The sequence below is a fragment of the Manis pentadactyla genome, chromosome 4, assembly GCF_030020395.1.
Source record: "Manis pentadactyla isolate mManPen7 chromosome 4, mManPen7.hap1, whole genome shotgun sequence".
NCBI lineage: Eukaryota > Metazoa > Chordata > Mammalia > Pholidota > Manidae > Manis > Manis pentadactyla.
In genome coordinates this window covers 44,562,556-44,579,766 of record NC_080022.1, presented here as the reverse complement: position 1 = coordinate 44,579,766, position 17,211 = coordinate 44,562,556, and the positions used below count along the sequence as shown (strand labels likewise).

At 50.4% G+C, this 17,211-nt stretch overlaps 2 protein-coding genes across 2 annotated transcripts in view; both read right to left on the bottom strand.

Moving 5' to 3' along the window:
• The window catches only part of BSND (barttin CLCNK type accessory subunit beta), a 29,311-nt gene extending 17,400 nt beyond the window's left edge, over positions 1 to 11,911 (bottom strand). Inside the window, exon 1 of the mRNA XM_057500236.1 lies at positions 11,818 to 11,911. Within this exon, the coding sequence (XP_057356219.1) occupies positions 11,818 to 11,832 (15 nt within the window). The 5' untranslated portion in view covers positions 11,833 to 11,911. The remainder of the gene's footprint in view (positions 1 to 11,817) is intronic.
• Positions 2,696 to 11,944, bottom strand: TMEM61 (transmembrane protein 61). Its single transcript, XM_036911207.2, has 3 exons — positions 11,818 to 11,944; positions 7,087 to 7,427; positions 2,696 to 3,115 (listed from the first exon to the last, which is right to left on the bottom strand). Exons 1-3 carry the CDS (start codon positions 11,830 to 11,832, stop codon positions 2,839 to 2,841), a joined length of 633 nt encoding a protein of 210 aa, XP_036767102.1. The 5' UTR covers positions 11,833 to 11,944; the 3' UTR covers positions 2,696 to 2,838.
• Positions 11,945 to 17,211: the final 5,267 nt, after the last annotated feature.

Below are 17,211 nucleotides of genomic sequence, written 5' to 3'. Positions count from 1 at the left end.
TGTTTACTAGGCTCCCCCCTTCACCAAGTCCCCCCCACATACCCCTTCACAATCACTGTCCATCTGTGTAGTAAGATGCTATAGAATCACTACTTGTCTTTGTGTTGTACAGCCCTCCCCGTGCCCCCCACACACTATACATGCTAATCGTAATGCCCCCTTTCTTTATTCCCGCCCTTATCCCTCCCTTCCCACCCATCCTCCCCAGTCCCTTTCCCTTTGGTAACTGTTAGTCCATTCTTGGAATCTGTGATTCTGCTGCTGTTTTGTTCCTTCAGTTTTCCTTTGTTCTTATACTTCACATATGAGTGAAATAATTTGGTACTTGTCTTTCTCTGCCTGGCTTATTTCACTGAGCATAATACCCTCTAGCTCCATCCATGTTGTTGCGAATGGTAGGATCTGTTTTTTTTGTTATGGCTGCGTAATATTCCATTGTGTATATGTACCACCTCTTCTTTATCCATTCATCTACTGATGGACATTTAGGTTGCTTCCATATCTTGGCTATTGTAAACAGTGCAGCGATAAACATAGGGGTGCATCTGTCTTTTTCAAACTGGAGTGCTGCATTCTTAGGGTAAATTCCTAGAAGTGGAATTCCTGGGTCAAATGGTATTTCTATTTTGAGCATTCTGAGGAACCTCCATACTGCTTTCCACAATGGTTGAACTAGTTTAAATTCCCACCAGCAGTGTAGGAGGGTTCCCCTTTCTCCACAACCTCACCAACATTTGTTGTTGTTTGTCTTTTCGATGATGGCCATCCTTACTGGTGTGAGGTAATATCTCATTGTGGTTAATTTGCATTTCTCTGATGATAAGCGATGTGGAGCATCTTTTCATGTGCCTGTTGGCCATCTGGATTTCTTCTTTAGAGAACTGTCTATTCAGCTCCTCTGCCCATTTTTTAATTGGATTATTTGCTTTTTGTTTGTTGAGATGTGTGAGCTCTTTATATATTTTGGATGTCAATCCTTTATTGGATCTGTCATTTATGAATATGTTCTCCCATACTGTAGGATACCTTTTTGTTCTATTGATGGTGTCCTTTGCTGTACAAAAGCTTTTTAGCTTGATATAGTCCCACTTGTTCATTTTTGCCTTTGTTTCCCTTGCCCGGGGAGATATGTTCATGAAGAAGTCACTCATGTTTATGTCCATGAGATTTTTGCCAATTTTTTTTCTGAGAGTTTTATGGTTTCATGACTTACATTCAGGTCTTTGATCCATTTGGAGTTTACTTTTGTGTATGGGGTTAGACAGTGATCCAGTTTCATTCTCTTACATGTAGCTGTCCAGTTTTGCCAGCACCATCTGTTGAGGAGACTGTCATTTCCCCATTGTATGTCCATGGCTCCTTTATCAAATATTAATTGGCCATACATGTTTGGGTTAATGTCTGGAGTCTCTATTCTGTTCCACTGGTCTGTGGCTCTGTTCTTGTGCCAGTACCAAATTGTCTTGATTACTGTGGCTTTGTAGTAGAGCTTGAAGTTGGGGAGCGAGATCCCCCCCACTTTATTCTTCCTTCTCAGGATTGCATTGGCTATTTGGGGTCTTTGATGGTTCCATATGAATTTTTGAACTATTTGTTCCAGTTCATTGAAGAATGCTGTTGGTAATTTGATAGGGATTGCATCGAATCTGTATATTGCTTTGGGCAGGATTGGCCACTGAGTTTTGAGGAGACAGCGGGGGATGCTGGCAGAAGCAGGAAGACTGAATGGGCAGCCACTGAGCCAGTCCAGACATAAGTGGGAGGATCCCAGGCCTGGAGCTCAGCCAGACCTGAATGAAAACACTACCTGGAGCAGAGTGGCATTGAGGACGTGAAACAGTGGCAAAAGGCCCGGCCCAGCACACAGTAGGCCCTCAGGAATGCCACCCTTACCAGCTGACTGAGCCCCAGGACTTTGAACCTCTGCTTGTTGTGTGACCCTGGGAAGGTTACTTAACCTCTTGGTGCTGACTTTCTCATCTGTGAATGGGATGGGTGAGGTAGAGACGTAGGGATGCAAAGTGTAGCTGGACAGAAAGCAGACATTTCTGCTATATCTGGAAAGGAAAGGTAGTGAGTTCCCTGTCACAGGAGGTATGGGAGATGAGGCCAACTTGGCACTTAGTGGAGGGGAGTTACCTCTACTAGCAAAATCTGACAGTCAATTAATAGGAATAGACACCTGCCACAGAGTTAAGAAATCTGCATTTATTATTTGATGCATTAGCACAGAGCCTGCAGGATTATTGTGAGCTCACAATGTCATCTGTCATCTCATTTCATCCTCACACTCGGCTCTCTAAGGTAGGGGATCGTGCCACTGTAATTCCCAATTCCTATTTTACAAATGCAGAAACTAAGGCAAAGAGAGGTAAAGTCACTTGTCTCAGATCACTCAGCTGGTACCTATCAGATGGAACCCAAGCACAGATTGTCTGAATTTGGAGTCCACATTCTTTTGATTATAAACTTAGTGTGTGACCTCATGCCAGTCCTGACTCTGCCTCTGGGCCCCAACTGTCTCACCTGCACAACAACATCTCTCAGTTGGCAGCCCGCACTAACTGCCAGCCACATGGATGAGCCACCTTGGACACTCTGGCCTAGCTGGGCCCCTGATGACTGTAGCCCCATCAAACATCAGGTGAGGCAGAAAAACCACTCGGCTGGGCCCGGGCAACCCACAGAATCATGAGAGATTATAAAATGGATTTATTTTAAGCCTTTTGTTACACAGTAATAGGTAAATAAAACAGCATTCATTAAATATTTTTTGAGTGCCTCCTGTGTACTAGACACTAGGAGCAGCTCCTCATTTGTCTCCAACCCTGGGGCCTGCTAGGGGCCTTCAGCTTCATCCCCCTGCAGTCTGAGCTGTGCTGGGCAGGAGCACGCAGCGCCCCGTGTTGTCTCTCCAGAGAGGCCATCAGGAACAGGGATGATGCTCTCGTAGCTGGGTGGAAGCAGTGGGGGCCAGGGCCCAAGCAGGTCATCTTCAGAGGCGCTGCACCTCAGGCCTTCCTCCACGTGGTAGGAAGGTGGTTTGAGGGGCCCCTCGGCCAGAGGGCAGCACACAGCCTCCTCATAAGTGGGGATGAAGCCCACCTTTGGGATCCTACAAGAAAAGAGGCTGTTGGCAGGGATGAGGGCAAGGCCTCCTTCATGCCGGGGACAGAGTGAGGAAGGCTGGGCTGAGAGTCTTCATGCCCTGTTCCAAGCCCTTTGCTGCCCCTCATGTGAGCTTCCACTGCCCCTCGGGGACATGGCCCTTCTCTGGGCAACATGTCTTCTGAGCCCCAGCCCACTGCAGCCCTCAGAGTAGCTGGCTGGGGACATAGGCTCACTGCCCAACTCTATGACAGGGTCATGAAGCAGGCTGGTGGGGAGCCTGGAGCTGCCCTCCAGCCTGGGTGCCAGTCTGATGGAGGGTACTGCCAGGAGCCGAATCTGGGACTCCCCCTCCAGTGCTCTTGCAAACTTCTCTCATTAGACTCTCCTCCAGAAGACAGCCCAGAAGCCCTGCAGCTGAGGAAGCTGATAAGGGACCTCAACTCCCCTAAGCACCCAGCATCCTTTGCAGGTAAGGGCAGGCAGAGAATATTGCTTCTGGAGGTAGGCAAGCCAGCTTCTACTGCTGTGTGACCTAGGCTGTGCTCACTTCCTCCCTGGGCCTCCTTCTCCTCGTCTATAAAATAGGGATTCCCATTTTATAGATTCAGGGGAAGGGAAAATGGAAAAAGCTTAGCCAACGCTCAGAAAAATGTGGGTAATAAGGCTCCCAGAGCACCACATCTCCTCGCCTGCTTACCTCCCAGCCACACCTCTACCACTCCCCAGTTCTCCAAGCGCTGTAGACATGAGACAGGCTCTGGGTATGCCGGGGGCCACCCCAGAGGAGGCAGCTGGCAGGGCAGGGCAGGGCACAGGTGACAGGTGAGCCCTACCTGCAGCAGGAAGTTTGCTTAGAGGGCAGATGTGGAATGGCCTCTTGCCACCACCTGTTGTCACCTTAGTAGCCAGCTTGGCCCAACCAGCTCCAAGTTGGTCATGGCCTAAAAGGCTGGGAACTTGGGGAACACAAGGCCCCATGCAGGGCAGCCATGTCACATGCTTTAGGACAGAGGCTCCACTCATGTTCTCTTGATGTGGTACCCCGCAGGTGTGTGGGGCAGGCCTGCCCCTGCAGTCCCTGTGCACAGGAAACCCCACTGAGGCTAGTGTTTGCCCCACTCCCTGGAGCCTGGTGGGGATAGGAGACCTGGGCCTGGCACGGGCATCTCCACCCTTCAGCTGAATCAGGCAAACACAATAGGTTAAAGGGAAAGGGACAAGGAATGAAATACTATTTGCGCAGGACTTAAACCCTCTAATCTATTTCACATTTGTGCCAACTCTGGCAGGTGGCAGCTCTCAGCCGTTGTACGGGTGAGTGAAGGCTGTGCATCAACAACTAAAGGGCAAAGCCCCAGCTCTGTCTGACTGCAAAGCTCAAGCCAGCTCCTTCTCTCCCCACCTCAGCCCCTCATCTCTCCACACCTTAGCTTTCTCATCTGTAAAATGAGCCTAATCCTTCCACTTTACCTCATAAGCAGTTGAGGCTAAAATCAGTTAGTGAGCATGAGAGTGCACTGTGAACTCAAAGCACCGGAACAGCAGCAAAAGCTAATGTGTGCACGGACTTCACAGTACATGTACTTCCTCACCTATCATCTCACCTGAGCTTGACTGCAATCCTAGGAAAAAATTCTGTCACCCCCAGCTGAAAGATGAGGAATCAGACATGGCTCAGAGAGTCTAAGTAACATGCTCAAGGACACACAGCTTATAAGAGAAAGAGCAGAGACTGAAACCCTCATGTCTGAAGGAGGCCCATTCATGTTCTGCTATACCCACCAAGGGTGGGGCCCCTGGGAAGACCAGCCACCTCATCTAAGGGTTCACACTTCAGGTGGGAGCTCCCCGAGGGTAGGGGTTTTGTCGGTCTTGTCCACTACTGCTTCATCAGTGCTCTGCCTAGGACCCAGCACACAGTAGGTGCTCAACAAATACTGGGTCAGTGCATGAAAGAATAAGTAGATGAATAAATAGGGAAACTGGGGTCCCAAATGGGGAGGGACCTGCCCTAGCCATCAGTCTAGAAAGATTTTGTCTCTGTCCTGAATTTACCCACAGCCGGGCCCCCTCAAAGAGCAAGATTCCCAGGACAGAGGAGTGGCCTCTCATGGAGGCCAGATGCTAGGCTGTGCAGATAGCAAGCAGGGCTGGGCTGTGTTGGCCCCAGTGTTGGGGCAGAGCCATTAGCACCAGCAGCCTCCCCAACACCCAGCCACCCCAGTTCTGAATCTAAGACTTGGGTCTCTCGGCCTGATGGGCCAGAAGCACCCTGCAGCCTCCTGAGTGGGCCTCTCCATGGTGGCCTCACTGGGCATGAAGGCCAGGTGGGGCCACCTGATACACACAGCTGTAGCTGGGACCTTGTTGGGTCAACCTGGCTGTGTGTATACAGACAACACCCACCCAGGCTGCTGGGGAGGGAGGCTCCTGTCCAGAGTGCCCTGAGGCCCAGCCTGGATCCAACTGGACACTGAATCGCTGGGTGACAGGCAGGTCACTGGTCTCCCTGAGAGCCAGCCTTCTCATCTGAGTGCAGTGTGAAGGAGTGGCTAGGAAGTCCCTAAGGCCCTGCCCTTCCCTCTAACTCAGGAAAGAAGGGTCCCCAGGTCCCAGGCCAGCCCGTGGATGTCTGCTCTAGCCCCTAACACATCCACGTCCAGTGCCCACTGAGCAGTGTGGGGGAAGGCAAGCTTCACAGTCAGAGGCCTCCACTTCCCAGCTGTGTAGCCCTTGTCTTCTCCTGTAAATGGCAATAGTAATTCTTACCTTGTACGAAGACAGAAGGACTGGAGAAGACGTATGCAGGCCCCTGATATGTAGGCATACCTGATACTTGGTTGAATGAATAAGTGCATAGTAAGTGCATAATGTATGCATCCTCACCAGGGCAAAAATCGGTTCTTGGTATCTTGGTTATACTTTGTTTATGTATAAAACACAGATATATACACAGAACATAAACCAATGTACAGTATATCTGTGGCATTTTCATTAAAAGTTTATAAAATTAAGAAAAAGTGCCTACAAAAGCTCCTTAGAGGGAGTGATGGTGAAAAAAAGATTGAAAATTATTGTCTTAATACAAGATTTTGTCACCCCTCAACCCGTCCCATCCCACCCTTGAGCCTTTGCACATGTTCTTCTGCCTGCCTAGAAGATAGGCACCTCTGGGACACTGCTGAGCTCTCCACATATCCACTGGATAAAAAGTTGACATTGCTGTGCACCTACTGTGTGCCAGGCCCTGGGCTCAGTTCTATACACACGTCATCTCATTTAGTTCTCCATGTCCCTTGAGCTAGGGAGTGGGTGACATCAGACTCTGGGTTCAAGTCCAGACTCTGACACATACTAGCTGGGTGCCCCTGGGCAAGTTACTTAACATTTCCTCATCTATAAATGGCGTTAGTAACAGTATTTACTTCAGAGGGCTGCTGTAAGGAATGAGTAAATATGAAAAGCACTAGAACAGTGTCAGGCATAACAGTGTTATGATTATTACTGTTTTTATTATTCTTGTTTTATTTCGGATGAGCAAGCTGAGGCTCAGTAGGGTTGCATGATCTTCTTGAAGTCCTACCACTGGACTTCATGGAACCAGGAGAGAATCCCAATAGGTCTGACTCCTATGTCTGGGTTCTGAACCTCTGTGCTCCTCTGCCCCATACTATGACTCAGCTGAGTGCAACTGCCACCTCCCCCAGGAAGCCTTCCTGGATTTCACTATGTCTCCACAGGACCATGTCTGCTGTTCTCACACAGTTCTAACTACTCTGGTTTGTCGATATTTGCCAGTGCTATGGGGCTTTACACTCCTCCAGGAATGTGCTGATCAGCCTCCAAGTCCCCAGGGCATAGACAAGGCCTGGTCTCCGGGAGGAATCCCTTGAGAGTTTGCTGAACAAGTGCTTGATGGTGTGGTAACGTCCCACCCACTGCCCCTACCCACCACCCCGATCCTGACTCACTGACCTGCAGCTCCCCTCCTCTGAGGGCTCCACAGTGAGGTAGTACAGGTCTCTGGAGAGGTGATATGGGTCCCATCCGGGTGGCCCTCGGGTGTTGGCCTTGACAGACCACAGCAGGCCAAAGAGCAGCAGCAGACCGCCTGAGCCGCAGAAGAAAAAGCTGACTGGCCGGAGCAGGGGGCTGGGGGCGCCAGGTGCCAGGTGCCCGGTGTGGGGAGCCGGCTGGGCTTGGGCATCCCCTTCGCTCCACCAAGCGAAGCACAGTGTCCCGGCCACCAGAACCACGGTGCCGCTGACCATCATGCAGTAGCGGACGGTGGAGGCCACTCGGCCCCCATCACACGTCTGGACATAAAAGAGAGAGAAGATGTGGACCACGTAAGAGGCCTGCTGGGTCCTAGAAACCTGAGTTTCAGTCCTCCTCTGCCTGAGGTCACTGTGGAACCTCGGCGAGGTCATCTGGCTCCTCTGTGCTTTAGTGTCCTCCTCTGTGAAAGGCGGGGTGATGCTCCAAACTCTGTAGAGCTGTTTTGAAGGTCACGGATAATGTGTCTTAGGTTCCTAGCACCATGCCTGGGGCCCAGTAGGAGCTCTGTAAGTGTGCATAGGTTCACTTTGGGCCTCACTCCAGGCCTCAGAGGCCTCAACTGCCTGGAGGGGATGACTCCCCAAGGTGTCTAGCACAGGCTGGGAGGAAGGGGAATAAACATTTGTGGAGTCCACCGGGCCGGCTAGGACTGGCACTTGCTGGTCACACATTGCCTCACTTCACCCTGGTCATAATCCCGAGAGATCAGTGCTGCTATCTTCATTTGACAGAGGAAGACACCAAACCCGGGGCGAGTAAAGGAGCAAGTGCGAAAAAAGGCATTGAGCAGTCGGGAGGTGAATTCACAACATGAAGCAAAACTTTGTGCAAATTGATGTTCCCCAGGGCCTTATTTATAATGGTCCTAATTTGGAGCCTAAATGTCTGGCTAGAGGGAAACGGAGAGTAAACTCTTGATGGCATATTAATGACTCATTTAAAAAACTCAAGCTCAGCATAAATGTTTAACAACGGGGGAGAAATGCTTATCATATCTTACTTTTTTCAGCTTAGTATGCCAAATTATGCATACAGTGTTATCTCAACTAGGTAAAGAAAAAATGCACAGGAAAAAAACCTGGGAGGAAACCTGGCCCCAGATCATACAGACAGGACGGAGCTGAAACCCATGTCTGGGCTGTCCCCATAGCTAACCTCTAGGCTGCTGTGCGTGCTGTTCCCTCTGCTTGGTAACCTGCCATTATCTTTCAAGGCTCAGTTTGGCCCTCACCCCACAACCTTTGCTGGTGACACTTTAAACACCAAGTCTCCTGGGCCTTCTTGGACCACAGCATACACTTGTCTGCGTTTGATTTCTCCTTTACTTGTCCTCCCACCAGACAGTGAGCTTCCTGAGGGCAGGGTCCTCATTGGTGGTGTTCACTGCTTTATCCACACTGTCTAACACATAGTAGCTACTCAGTAAACATTTGTTTAAGAAGGTCTCTTAAATGAGGGGAAGTGTTGCTGGATGAATGGTTGTGTAAAAAGCCTCATAGCTGAGAGGGTCTAGAAGAGGAGAGGGAACACAGGATTCCAGATGCCACAGCACCGAGCCATGGAGTAGAGGCCTGGCATCGGGCCTCACCCTGCACCTCACCACCCTGTGGTTTACTCCTGAGGTAAGCTTCTCAACTGCTCTGGGCCTGTTTCCTCATCCTAAAAGGGCACCCTGTATAATTGCAGATTGTTCAGAGATTTTAAGGAGACACTGTCTCCTCTTCCAAAAGCTAAGCCAGTGAAGCAGGAGGCTGGGGAACTCATACACCTTAGGGAGACTTCAGTGACCAGAAATGGGGGCTTGCCCAGCCAAATGCAACCATGGTGCACCTGAATGATGCCCAGCTGCACAGCTGCTCAAAGGCATGCTCCTAGGGGAGCTGAGGGGCATTGCAAAATGTTCAAGATATATTAGGTGACACTAGGTTTCAGAAGGGCATGTTCCTAAATGTGCTTAAACACATATGTCTGTATGCATGTATGAGAGAGAGTGCATACATGTAACAGGGGCACTCTAGGAGTAGACCCCTATCTTTCTGAGTCTCCAGACCACTGGTAGCATACAGAAAAATGCCATATGTAAATCACCTGCAGTTCTCTTCCTGTGAATCTGTCTGTGGAGCAAGTTCTCCTGTCTCCAGGTCAAGGCATTTTCATGGTGGGAGGAAAAGGCCCTGACTATTCCCTCTTCAAAGTTAGACAGCGATGAGAGGCTGTCAAGAGGAAAAGCTGGAGAAATCAGTGTGGGGAAAAAAACAACACAGCAATCAATTAACAGTAAGCTGTTGCCTATATATCACGGCACTTGACAGTTCCCCTTCACACCCAGCATCTCATCTGACTTCCCATAACCGAGGTGGGTGGTGAGGGCAGGGAAGGAAATTCCTGTTTTGCAAATGAGGAGACTGAACCCAGAAAAGTGAAGGACTTTGCCCAAAGCCAGGTACAGAGGAGTTTCTCAACACTTCAAGAACTCACTGCTACATAAGGTAACTTAGGATGCTTCTAAATTTATATAAAAGCAATAGTTACTCATTGTGGGAAAAGAAGAAAACCATAGAAGAGAATAAAAATGAAAAATATGAATCGCCATTAATCCTGCCCATCAGAGATAAGTATGATCAGTAAGTGAATGTTCCCATTTCATTTCTTCCTTGGCCTACATACATGATGATGTTTGCCATCTTGTGCAAAGATCATGTTTGCCATCTTGCCATCTCATCATCACACCTTGCTCCTCTCTGGGAGGCAGGAATTTGACCCAGTCAGAGATGCTGAGCAGCCTGATCAAATCACAGAACCAACAGATAGAATGATCATAGTCAGAGGGGGTGATAAATCTGATGCAAGGCCTCCTGTGGATGGTGGGAGGTGGGGTAGTGACAGCAGATGTGTACTGGTCATTTACATGGGCTGAGCACTGATACCAAGCACTTTACAGGAGTCCCCTGACTTAATCCTCACAATAACATAATGTCCCAAGGACACTGGAGCTGTGAGGGTGACAGCTTGTTCGAGGTCAGTGCTGAATTTGAACCCAGGTCTAGTCTGACTCAAACCCCTGTGTGTGTGCCCAGTTAGATCTATCTAGATTGTGTAGTATATAAAGTTGGGACCGTGCTGTGAATAGATGTAGCTGTAAGTCTTTGGCACAGGTAGTTCTTGCTTTCTAGAATGCACGGCCCTCCTTCCTGGCTCAACAACTCCAGACCTCAGGCTCGCCTCTGCAACTGCCCTTAGCATGTTCTCACCGGATGTGATGGTCATCTCCTGTGTGGGTCTCTCTCCATGTGGACCCTCCCCCACCCTACCGCAGGCAGGCAGAGCACATGATAACCTGCTATCCCCAGGAAGTGAAGAGTGAGGCTGTCCACTGGATGGAGAACAACCTGTTCTGTGGCTGTGGGGTGGTTTTTATTATTATTGTAGATCAGGGCTCTGGTACATTCTTAGCAGGGCCACCTGTCCCAAGACTCCCTGGAGCCATTTGAGAGAGGTGGTCTTCAGGCAGCTCACTCACTTCTGGTGCTGGTATACCCTACACCCTGATGGGGGAGGAACAAAGGGCTCCCTGCCCTGGAGGGCATAAGTCCAGCCCTGGGGCAGGAAGGAAACCTCTCCGATCCCAGAGTGCCAATCCCGGCACTCAGTCAGAGCCTGCCACACTGGCTCCCTCATACCCCACTACCCAAACTCCTGCCGCCTGGGGTCCTCTACACTCGGATCCCTCTATCCCCATCCAGGGCCCTCATTTCAAACACATCCCCCCAACTTGAAGCCCCAGGGCAATAAAGAGGCACAAAATCTCAATCATAATATAGGTTGGTCATGAGGATAGAAGTGCAGCATGGAGAATATGGCCAATGGTTCTGTAACGTCTTTCTATGTTTACTGACAGTAACTGCACTAGTTGGGGTGGGGATTTAATAATGTGTTTAACTGCTGAATCACTGTTGTATACTTGAAACCAACATAATGTTTTATATCAACTATACTCAATTTTTAAAAGACCCAGCCCAAACAACAACTCCTTCCAGAAGCATTTCTGCTGTGGCTACCCGACCTCCCACCAGCCATGGGAAGGCCTTTCACCATATCAGATTTATCAACCCTCTGACTATGGCCATTCTATCTGTTGGCTCTGTGAGTGACCCTGATCAGGCTGCTCAACATCTCTGACTGGGGTCAAATTTCTGCCTCCCAGAGAGGAGCAAGTTGTGACAATGAGATGGCAAGGCAGCAAACTGTAAATGAAGCCTGTTGACACAGAGATGGACAGAGGACGGACCTGGCTCTGACACTGGGCAAGTTTCCTACCTTTTCTATGCCCCGGGTCTCTTCTCTGTAAAGGGGGCACAACAACACTATCATCTGTGTTACCAACAAGGGAACTTTAGGTGCCAATTTTCTGTAAAAACCTAAACCGTCTGAGCAAGAATTGGACCTCAACCATCCCCAGCTAACCACTGGGTACACCGAGGCCTTGAGCGCCGTGGCACAAGCGCGTCAGAACAGTTAGAAGACCTGAGTGTCCAGACTTTGCCAGGACTTCACGGTGGTCAAGGTTATGGAAAGGGATGCAGGAATCTGCGTTGGGAAGAGCCCAGATTGCTTCCGAAAGGGGGCGAGAAGGAAGCTTATACCCACCTGGGGCGCAGGCATAACGCGGCAGGCAGTCAGGCGTGGTCCAGGCGCGGGGAGCCCGGCGTGGGTAAAGGCATGGTGGCTGTGGACCGGAAGGCAGCGCCCACTTGGGGACCTCGGTAAGGTTCCCTTGGCCCTGTAGTGGGCGCCCGGTGTAAGGGGGTGGCCCTGGCTGTGGTCCCCCAGACCCCGCTCTCCGCGCCGCACAAAAGGGCCAGGGTCCGGCTCCCGACCGGGTCCGGGGGTCTCACCCGCCCCCAACTCGCCAGCCGCCGTCAGTCCCTGCGCTCCCGCCGCCTGCGTCCCCTTCCCCGCCCGGTGAGGACAGGTGCGGAACCGGACTTCCCGCAGGCTCCCGCCGGGGTGCTGCGCGCCCCCCTCAGGGGCTCTGCAACCCGCGGGGGTGCTAACGGGGGCTTGCGGAGCCTGGACTTCGTCCTCGACTTGCGTGGTGACCATCCCCGCCCCCGGCCATCCCCCGTACCCCTCCCGACCTTGGCCGACTGCGGCAGGGCGCCCTGGGCTGGGGCTCGGATCCGCGTCCTCGAGGCCGCCGGTCCAGCGGAGACTCCGGGGTGGCCTGGCTCCGGGAGACTCCAGGTGCCGCGCCACCGCCCGGTCAACCCCGCCCGCCCTTAAAGCGACAGCGCGACCGGTGCTGGCCGGTGTTTGGGGTTCCCGGCGCGGAGCGGGCGGCAGGACCGCTGTGAACCGGTATACCCCTGGAACTGTTGGGAGCTAGCTGTCCTGGGGGCCGGTCTACCCCTTTACCCCTGAGGCCGGCTTGGGAACGAGAGCCACCAACGCCCAGAGAGGGCCCTAGGAGGCCAGAGCCTGTGCCTCCACACTCCCATTTTACGGGAAGGGAAACTGAGGCCCAAAGAGGGGAAAGTCACTCGCCTAAGTGTTCACCACACACTTCATTACATAATTGCCTTTTCTTCTCACAGCAGTCAATCTGAGAGCAACACCCTCCCTCAGGGCTCTGAGACCTCACATCCTGAGGAGATGTTTGTACACCTCAGAAACACTGGCGGGCATGTAAGTGCTCCTCCAGCCCGTACAAGAGGTCACTGCCCCAACCAGCGAGATGCTGGGAGCAGGGGCCTGAGGGCAGGGCCTTCCGCCTGCTGTGTGCCCTAGCTTTTCCCAACCTTCCTCCTTTGTCAAAGGAGGGCTGACCATCCCAGCTCACAGGTCTTGGAGCGCTAAACAGTTATGCAATGCAGGGTAAGTGCTGAGCCATTTGACAAGTGCAGGCTAAAGGCAGTTTTTGTAGATAGGTGATTTAGGAATCTGGTGGAAGGGCTTGCTGTGTGTGAGTGACTTCTTCTACAGCAGGACACCCAATTGTCTGAGGCAGAGGGACAGCATGTACAAAGGCTAGACAAAGTCACAGTTTGGTTAAAACTTGACAAATTCATGTGCATCAAAGGGAGCCAGTTCCTGGACCATCTGAGTCTTCGTTTTACTTTTGTCTTTCCCTGCTGCTCCAACAAGCTAGAGGTCTAGGCCAGATTCCCCTCAGCCATGGCTGAGGATTCCCCACTGAGAGTTGGAGAGGGGTGACCAACTCTTCTGCCAGCCCAGGGACACAGAAGGCTGCTTATCCAGTGGAGATCTGAAACTCAGAGAGGGGAAACCACTGTCAGAGACACAGAGCAGGTCAGCGGCAGGGCCCAGACCCCCAATTCCTAAACTCCTTGTCTTAGAGGAAATAGGTCACCCAAGAGCATTCATGTTCTCTGAGCATGGGATCCTCTGACCTCTGATGTCCTCTTACACATTATTTCTTTTCATCTTCACTGTGTGTGTGGTCTGTATAAATGTTCCTATTTTACAGACAGGAAACTAAGGCTCAGAAAGGGGCAAAGACCTGCATAAGTCCACAGAGCTTAGAAGTGGCTGAACTGAGGCAGATTCCAGACAGACCTCAAACCAGGACCTCCAGCTCTGCTCTGCTCAGCAGACCAAAGGCCACCAGCAGCTCTTTGGGTACTCTTGGGGGCTTGCTCAGAGTAGACAGGAGCGGGAAGCTAGGGGCCGTGAAGCTGTCAGCCTCACTAATTTCTGAAGGGGCAGCATCCATGCAGGGCATAGGCCCCTCACTGATCAAGACTCACCCTCCCCTCCCTGCCTGTAGGCTCAGGGGTAAGTCACAGATTGGTGAGGTTAAGGTACAGGTCTGGGCACACCCCTGACCCTGCTTAAACTTGAGTCCCCTGGCCTTTAGGCTAGACACTCAGGCATTAGAGCTGGACAGGCTGGGACTCCTGTCCTGAGTCAGTCGCTTCCAGGAAGCAAGACTCTGGCCACATTCTTCTCTTTAAGCTGCAGTTTCCTTACCCTTTTTCTAAATGGAGACTGTGGCATCTCCTTCCCACGGTAGCTTTGGGTGGTTTAATAAGACTTTATCCTTAAGGAACTGCCCTGGGTACACCCCCACATTACACACTGGCTCTATTTGTGAATTTCGCCTGGTCGATGTTGACCTTCCTAAAGGGGGACAGCATGTGGCTTGGCTCAGGGCCCATCCAGACCCAGCACAGCTGGGACCAGAGGGGGCTAGGACTGGATGCTGAGTGGAGCCCAGTTCTGCCTTGGATGTCCTCCTCCCCAACTTTGGGAGCTCTGGTCCCAGCCCGCATCTGCCATGATGCCCTGACATAGTGCTGGGTCCCACTGGCTCGGATGTACTTGCAGACCCTCTCTGAACAAGCAGCCTCAGCCTTTCCCTGGCCAGCTGGCTGTCTCAAAGGACAACATTGTTCACCAGCTTCTGCCACAAGGGCATGGAGAAGGGGGCTACCACTTGCACCTGTTTATTACATATCACCTGCCAGCCATTTTTCACATTTAGTTGTCACCTCAGCTACTTCACTGCAGCTGAGAGAGAAGTGTCACACTGTTAGTGAGTGGGGAGTGTGGGTGGGGAGAGATAGTGCTGAAACCCACCTTAGCCTGAGTCTTGCAGACCAGACGCACATTTCCATTCCCGCCACATGGTCCCCTCCTCAGTTACCGCCCTGGGCTGCTGCTGCCTTTCCCTGGCTTCTCTGCCCCAGGCTGTCTGCCCTTTGTGATGCACCAGATTGAGCTTCCAAATCTGCCCCCCAGCGGTCCCTCACCTGCCTACACCTTTATGTGCTCCCCCCTGTCCTCAGAATAAGAATGCCAGCTTCTGTGTGTGCTCATCTCCTGTGCTTCCCCAGGCCACTCCTGGACTCACGGTCCACTGTGTCCACAGTGCAATGCCATGCCTTTGCTCCAGTGGTGCTTCTTTCTCACCAGTTTTACCTGGTGAGTTCATATACTTCCTTTCAGACTCAAATCACAGGGTGACTTCTCCTCAGTGTCCCAAAGCAGAATTATCTGGTCCCTCTGCCAAGCTCCCATAGGACTTTCCATCGGGCAGAGCCCACAGCGTGCCTATAAAAATAAAACCACCTGCCTTCCCTTTCTCCTTTGCAGTAAAAAGAAATAGCTGGATATTGCAGAAAATTAAAAAATATCAGTAAGTTAAAAGAAACCAGAATATCCCCCTTCACAGATAAAAACGTCTCCAAGCCTGTAAAGGAAGAAACCATTCCACTCAACGCAGCCTCAGCTGCACAGGCTCTGCCCACTCTCTCACACCTACCCTCCCACACTCTTGGGCAGGTTATGCTAGGGCCTATGGTCCCAGGCCACATGTGGAGAAGCAACAAGATATAAGCACTGGGATCAGACAGGCCTCTTAGGGTTATTATGGGGACTAAATGAGTTATTATATAATATGCTTAGCAACAATGTTTGGCTCACAGTAAGTGTTTAGTAATTGCTGGAGTCCAGCTCCAGCAGGGGGGTGTGAAGCCCGAAAGGCTGAGATGGAGTCTGTGCACGGAGAGACAGGACACAGAGTCAGATGGAGGAGGTCTCTCGACAAAGTGCTGATGACAGCTTTATTTATACCATTTTACACAAGGATATGATTATTTTTTATTGTTCTGTTGATTAATTGGTATAGGCGGTTGATTAATAGGTATAGGCAAGCTTTTTTCTTTCTGTTTTCTTCCAAACTATACATGGTTAGCCAAGTGTTAGACAGGTGATCTTTTTCTGTTCCTTGACCGAAACTTTTCCTAGCAACATGTACTCTATTGTGTCTCCTGTTTCTATGCAAAGCGGTTTCTAAGTAATGCATGTGACCACAGAAACATGCAACATGTAATAGTGACTATGGAGTCTACCAGCTCAGGGTGAAATACGGGTCACTCACTGCTACAGTTAGCTAGGCAGGTATCATCATCTATATTTCTAATGCTATGGGTACATTTTATCTCCTCATATTTATTCTATCGTAGGTAGATGCAAGATAAAGATAGCATGATTTAGAACTGTATGAAGGCAAGTGTAGATGATCAGGTTTGTGCCTATAGACTAGGTATTAATCCAAGCCAGACAAGGGCAACAAAACATCCACGGGTATAGACAATTTCTCTCAAAACTGGGGGGATGAGGTTCTAAGCCTCACCTCTGTTGGCTCCCATTTTCTCACCTGATGACCCCCCTGCGACTGTGCCTGTCTTAGGTTGTTCCTCCCTTGAGGAATCTTACCCGTCTCTGGCTAACCAGCCATCTTCCGGGGCCATACAGAGAGATGTAAAGCTGGTAAGTGAGAGAGAAGTAATATTCTTTGGAAAGGTTAGCTTTTCACTTCTTTGCGGATTTATGTCCTGTGGCTTCCAGGCCCAGCATTTGTCTTGAGGTATCTTTACCACTTGGAAGAATTATGGTACTTGGTAATTTCACATATGAGGCACAGGTTCTAGTAGAGGGCTGTAATTAGGAAGGAAGAGAAAACACCATAGAAGTAGCAGATAGAAGAAAACATGAGAAGATTGATTGTCAGACAGGGTTATTCTATTCAATATTCCCCCATAACTCTATTTCTCTAATTTTCTTATAAAACTCTTCATCACTAATTTCACTAGCATTGCAAATAAGGGGGGCATTCCCACTTAGGTGGAGATGGGGTAGTCAATGTTTGACTAACTGACTGCAGGTTTTGGTATTCTATGCCAAGATTGCCATCTGACCTCTGCATGTTCTATTCTTCAGGACCACTGTCCTGTAAAGCTTCTAGGAAGTTTATGTTCTCCTCCTTTCCATGCTGCTTAGCAGAGGTTAGCTTAGCCCTTGGCAACAATGCAAGCAAAAACAAAGCCAATAGTATAATGGAGAAAAACAAAATCCAGGGGGGTAATAGGGGCAGCCAGTTGGGAAGGCCCCTGCTTTGTGGTGGTCTTCTTCCAGCCTGAGCTTCGCTACACAGCTTGAGTAGCATGGCTCCCAGCAAGTAATATTGGCCATTATTATTTTATCTGTAAGTACAAGAGAAGCAATAAGAGAATCCAT

Excerpts from the sequence above, each read along its gene's own strand:
- TMEM61 (XM_036911207.2), bottom strand. Across the intron at positions 3,116-7,086 it reads TCAGAGGAGGGGAGCTGCAG|GATCCCAAAGGTGGGCTTCA; the intron begins GTCAGTGAGTCA and ends CTTTTCTTGTAG.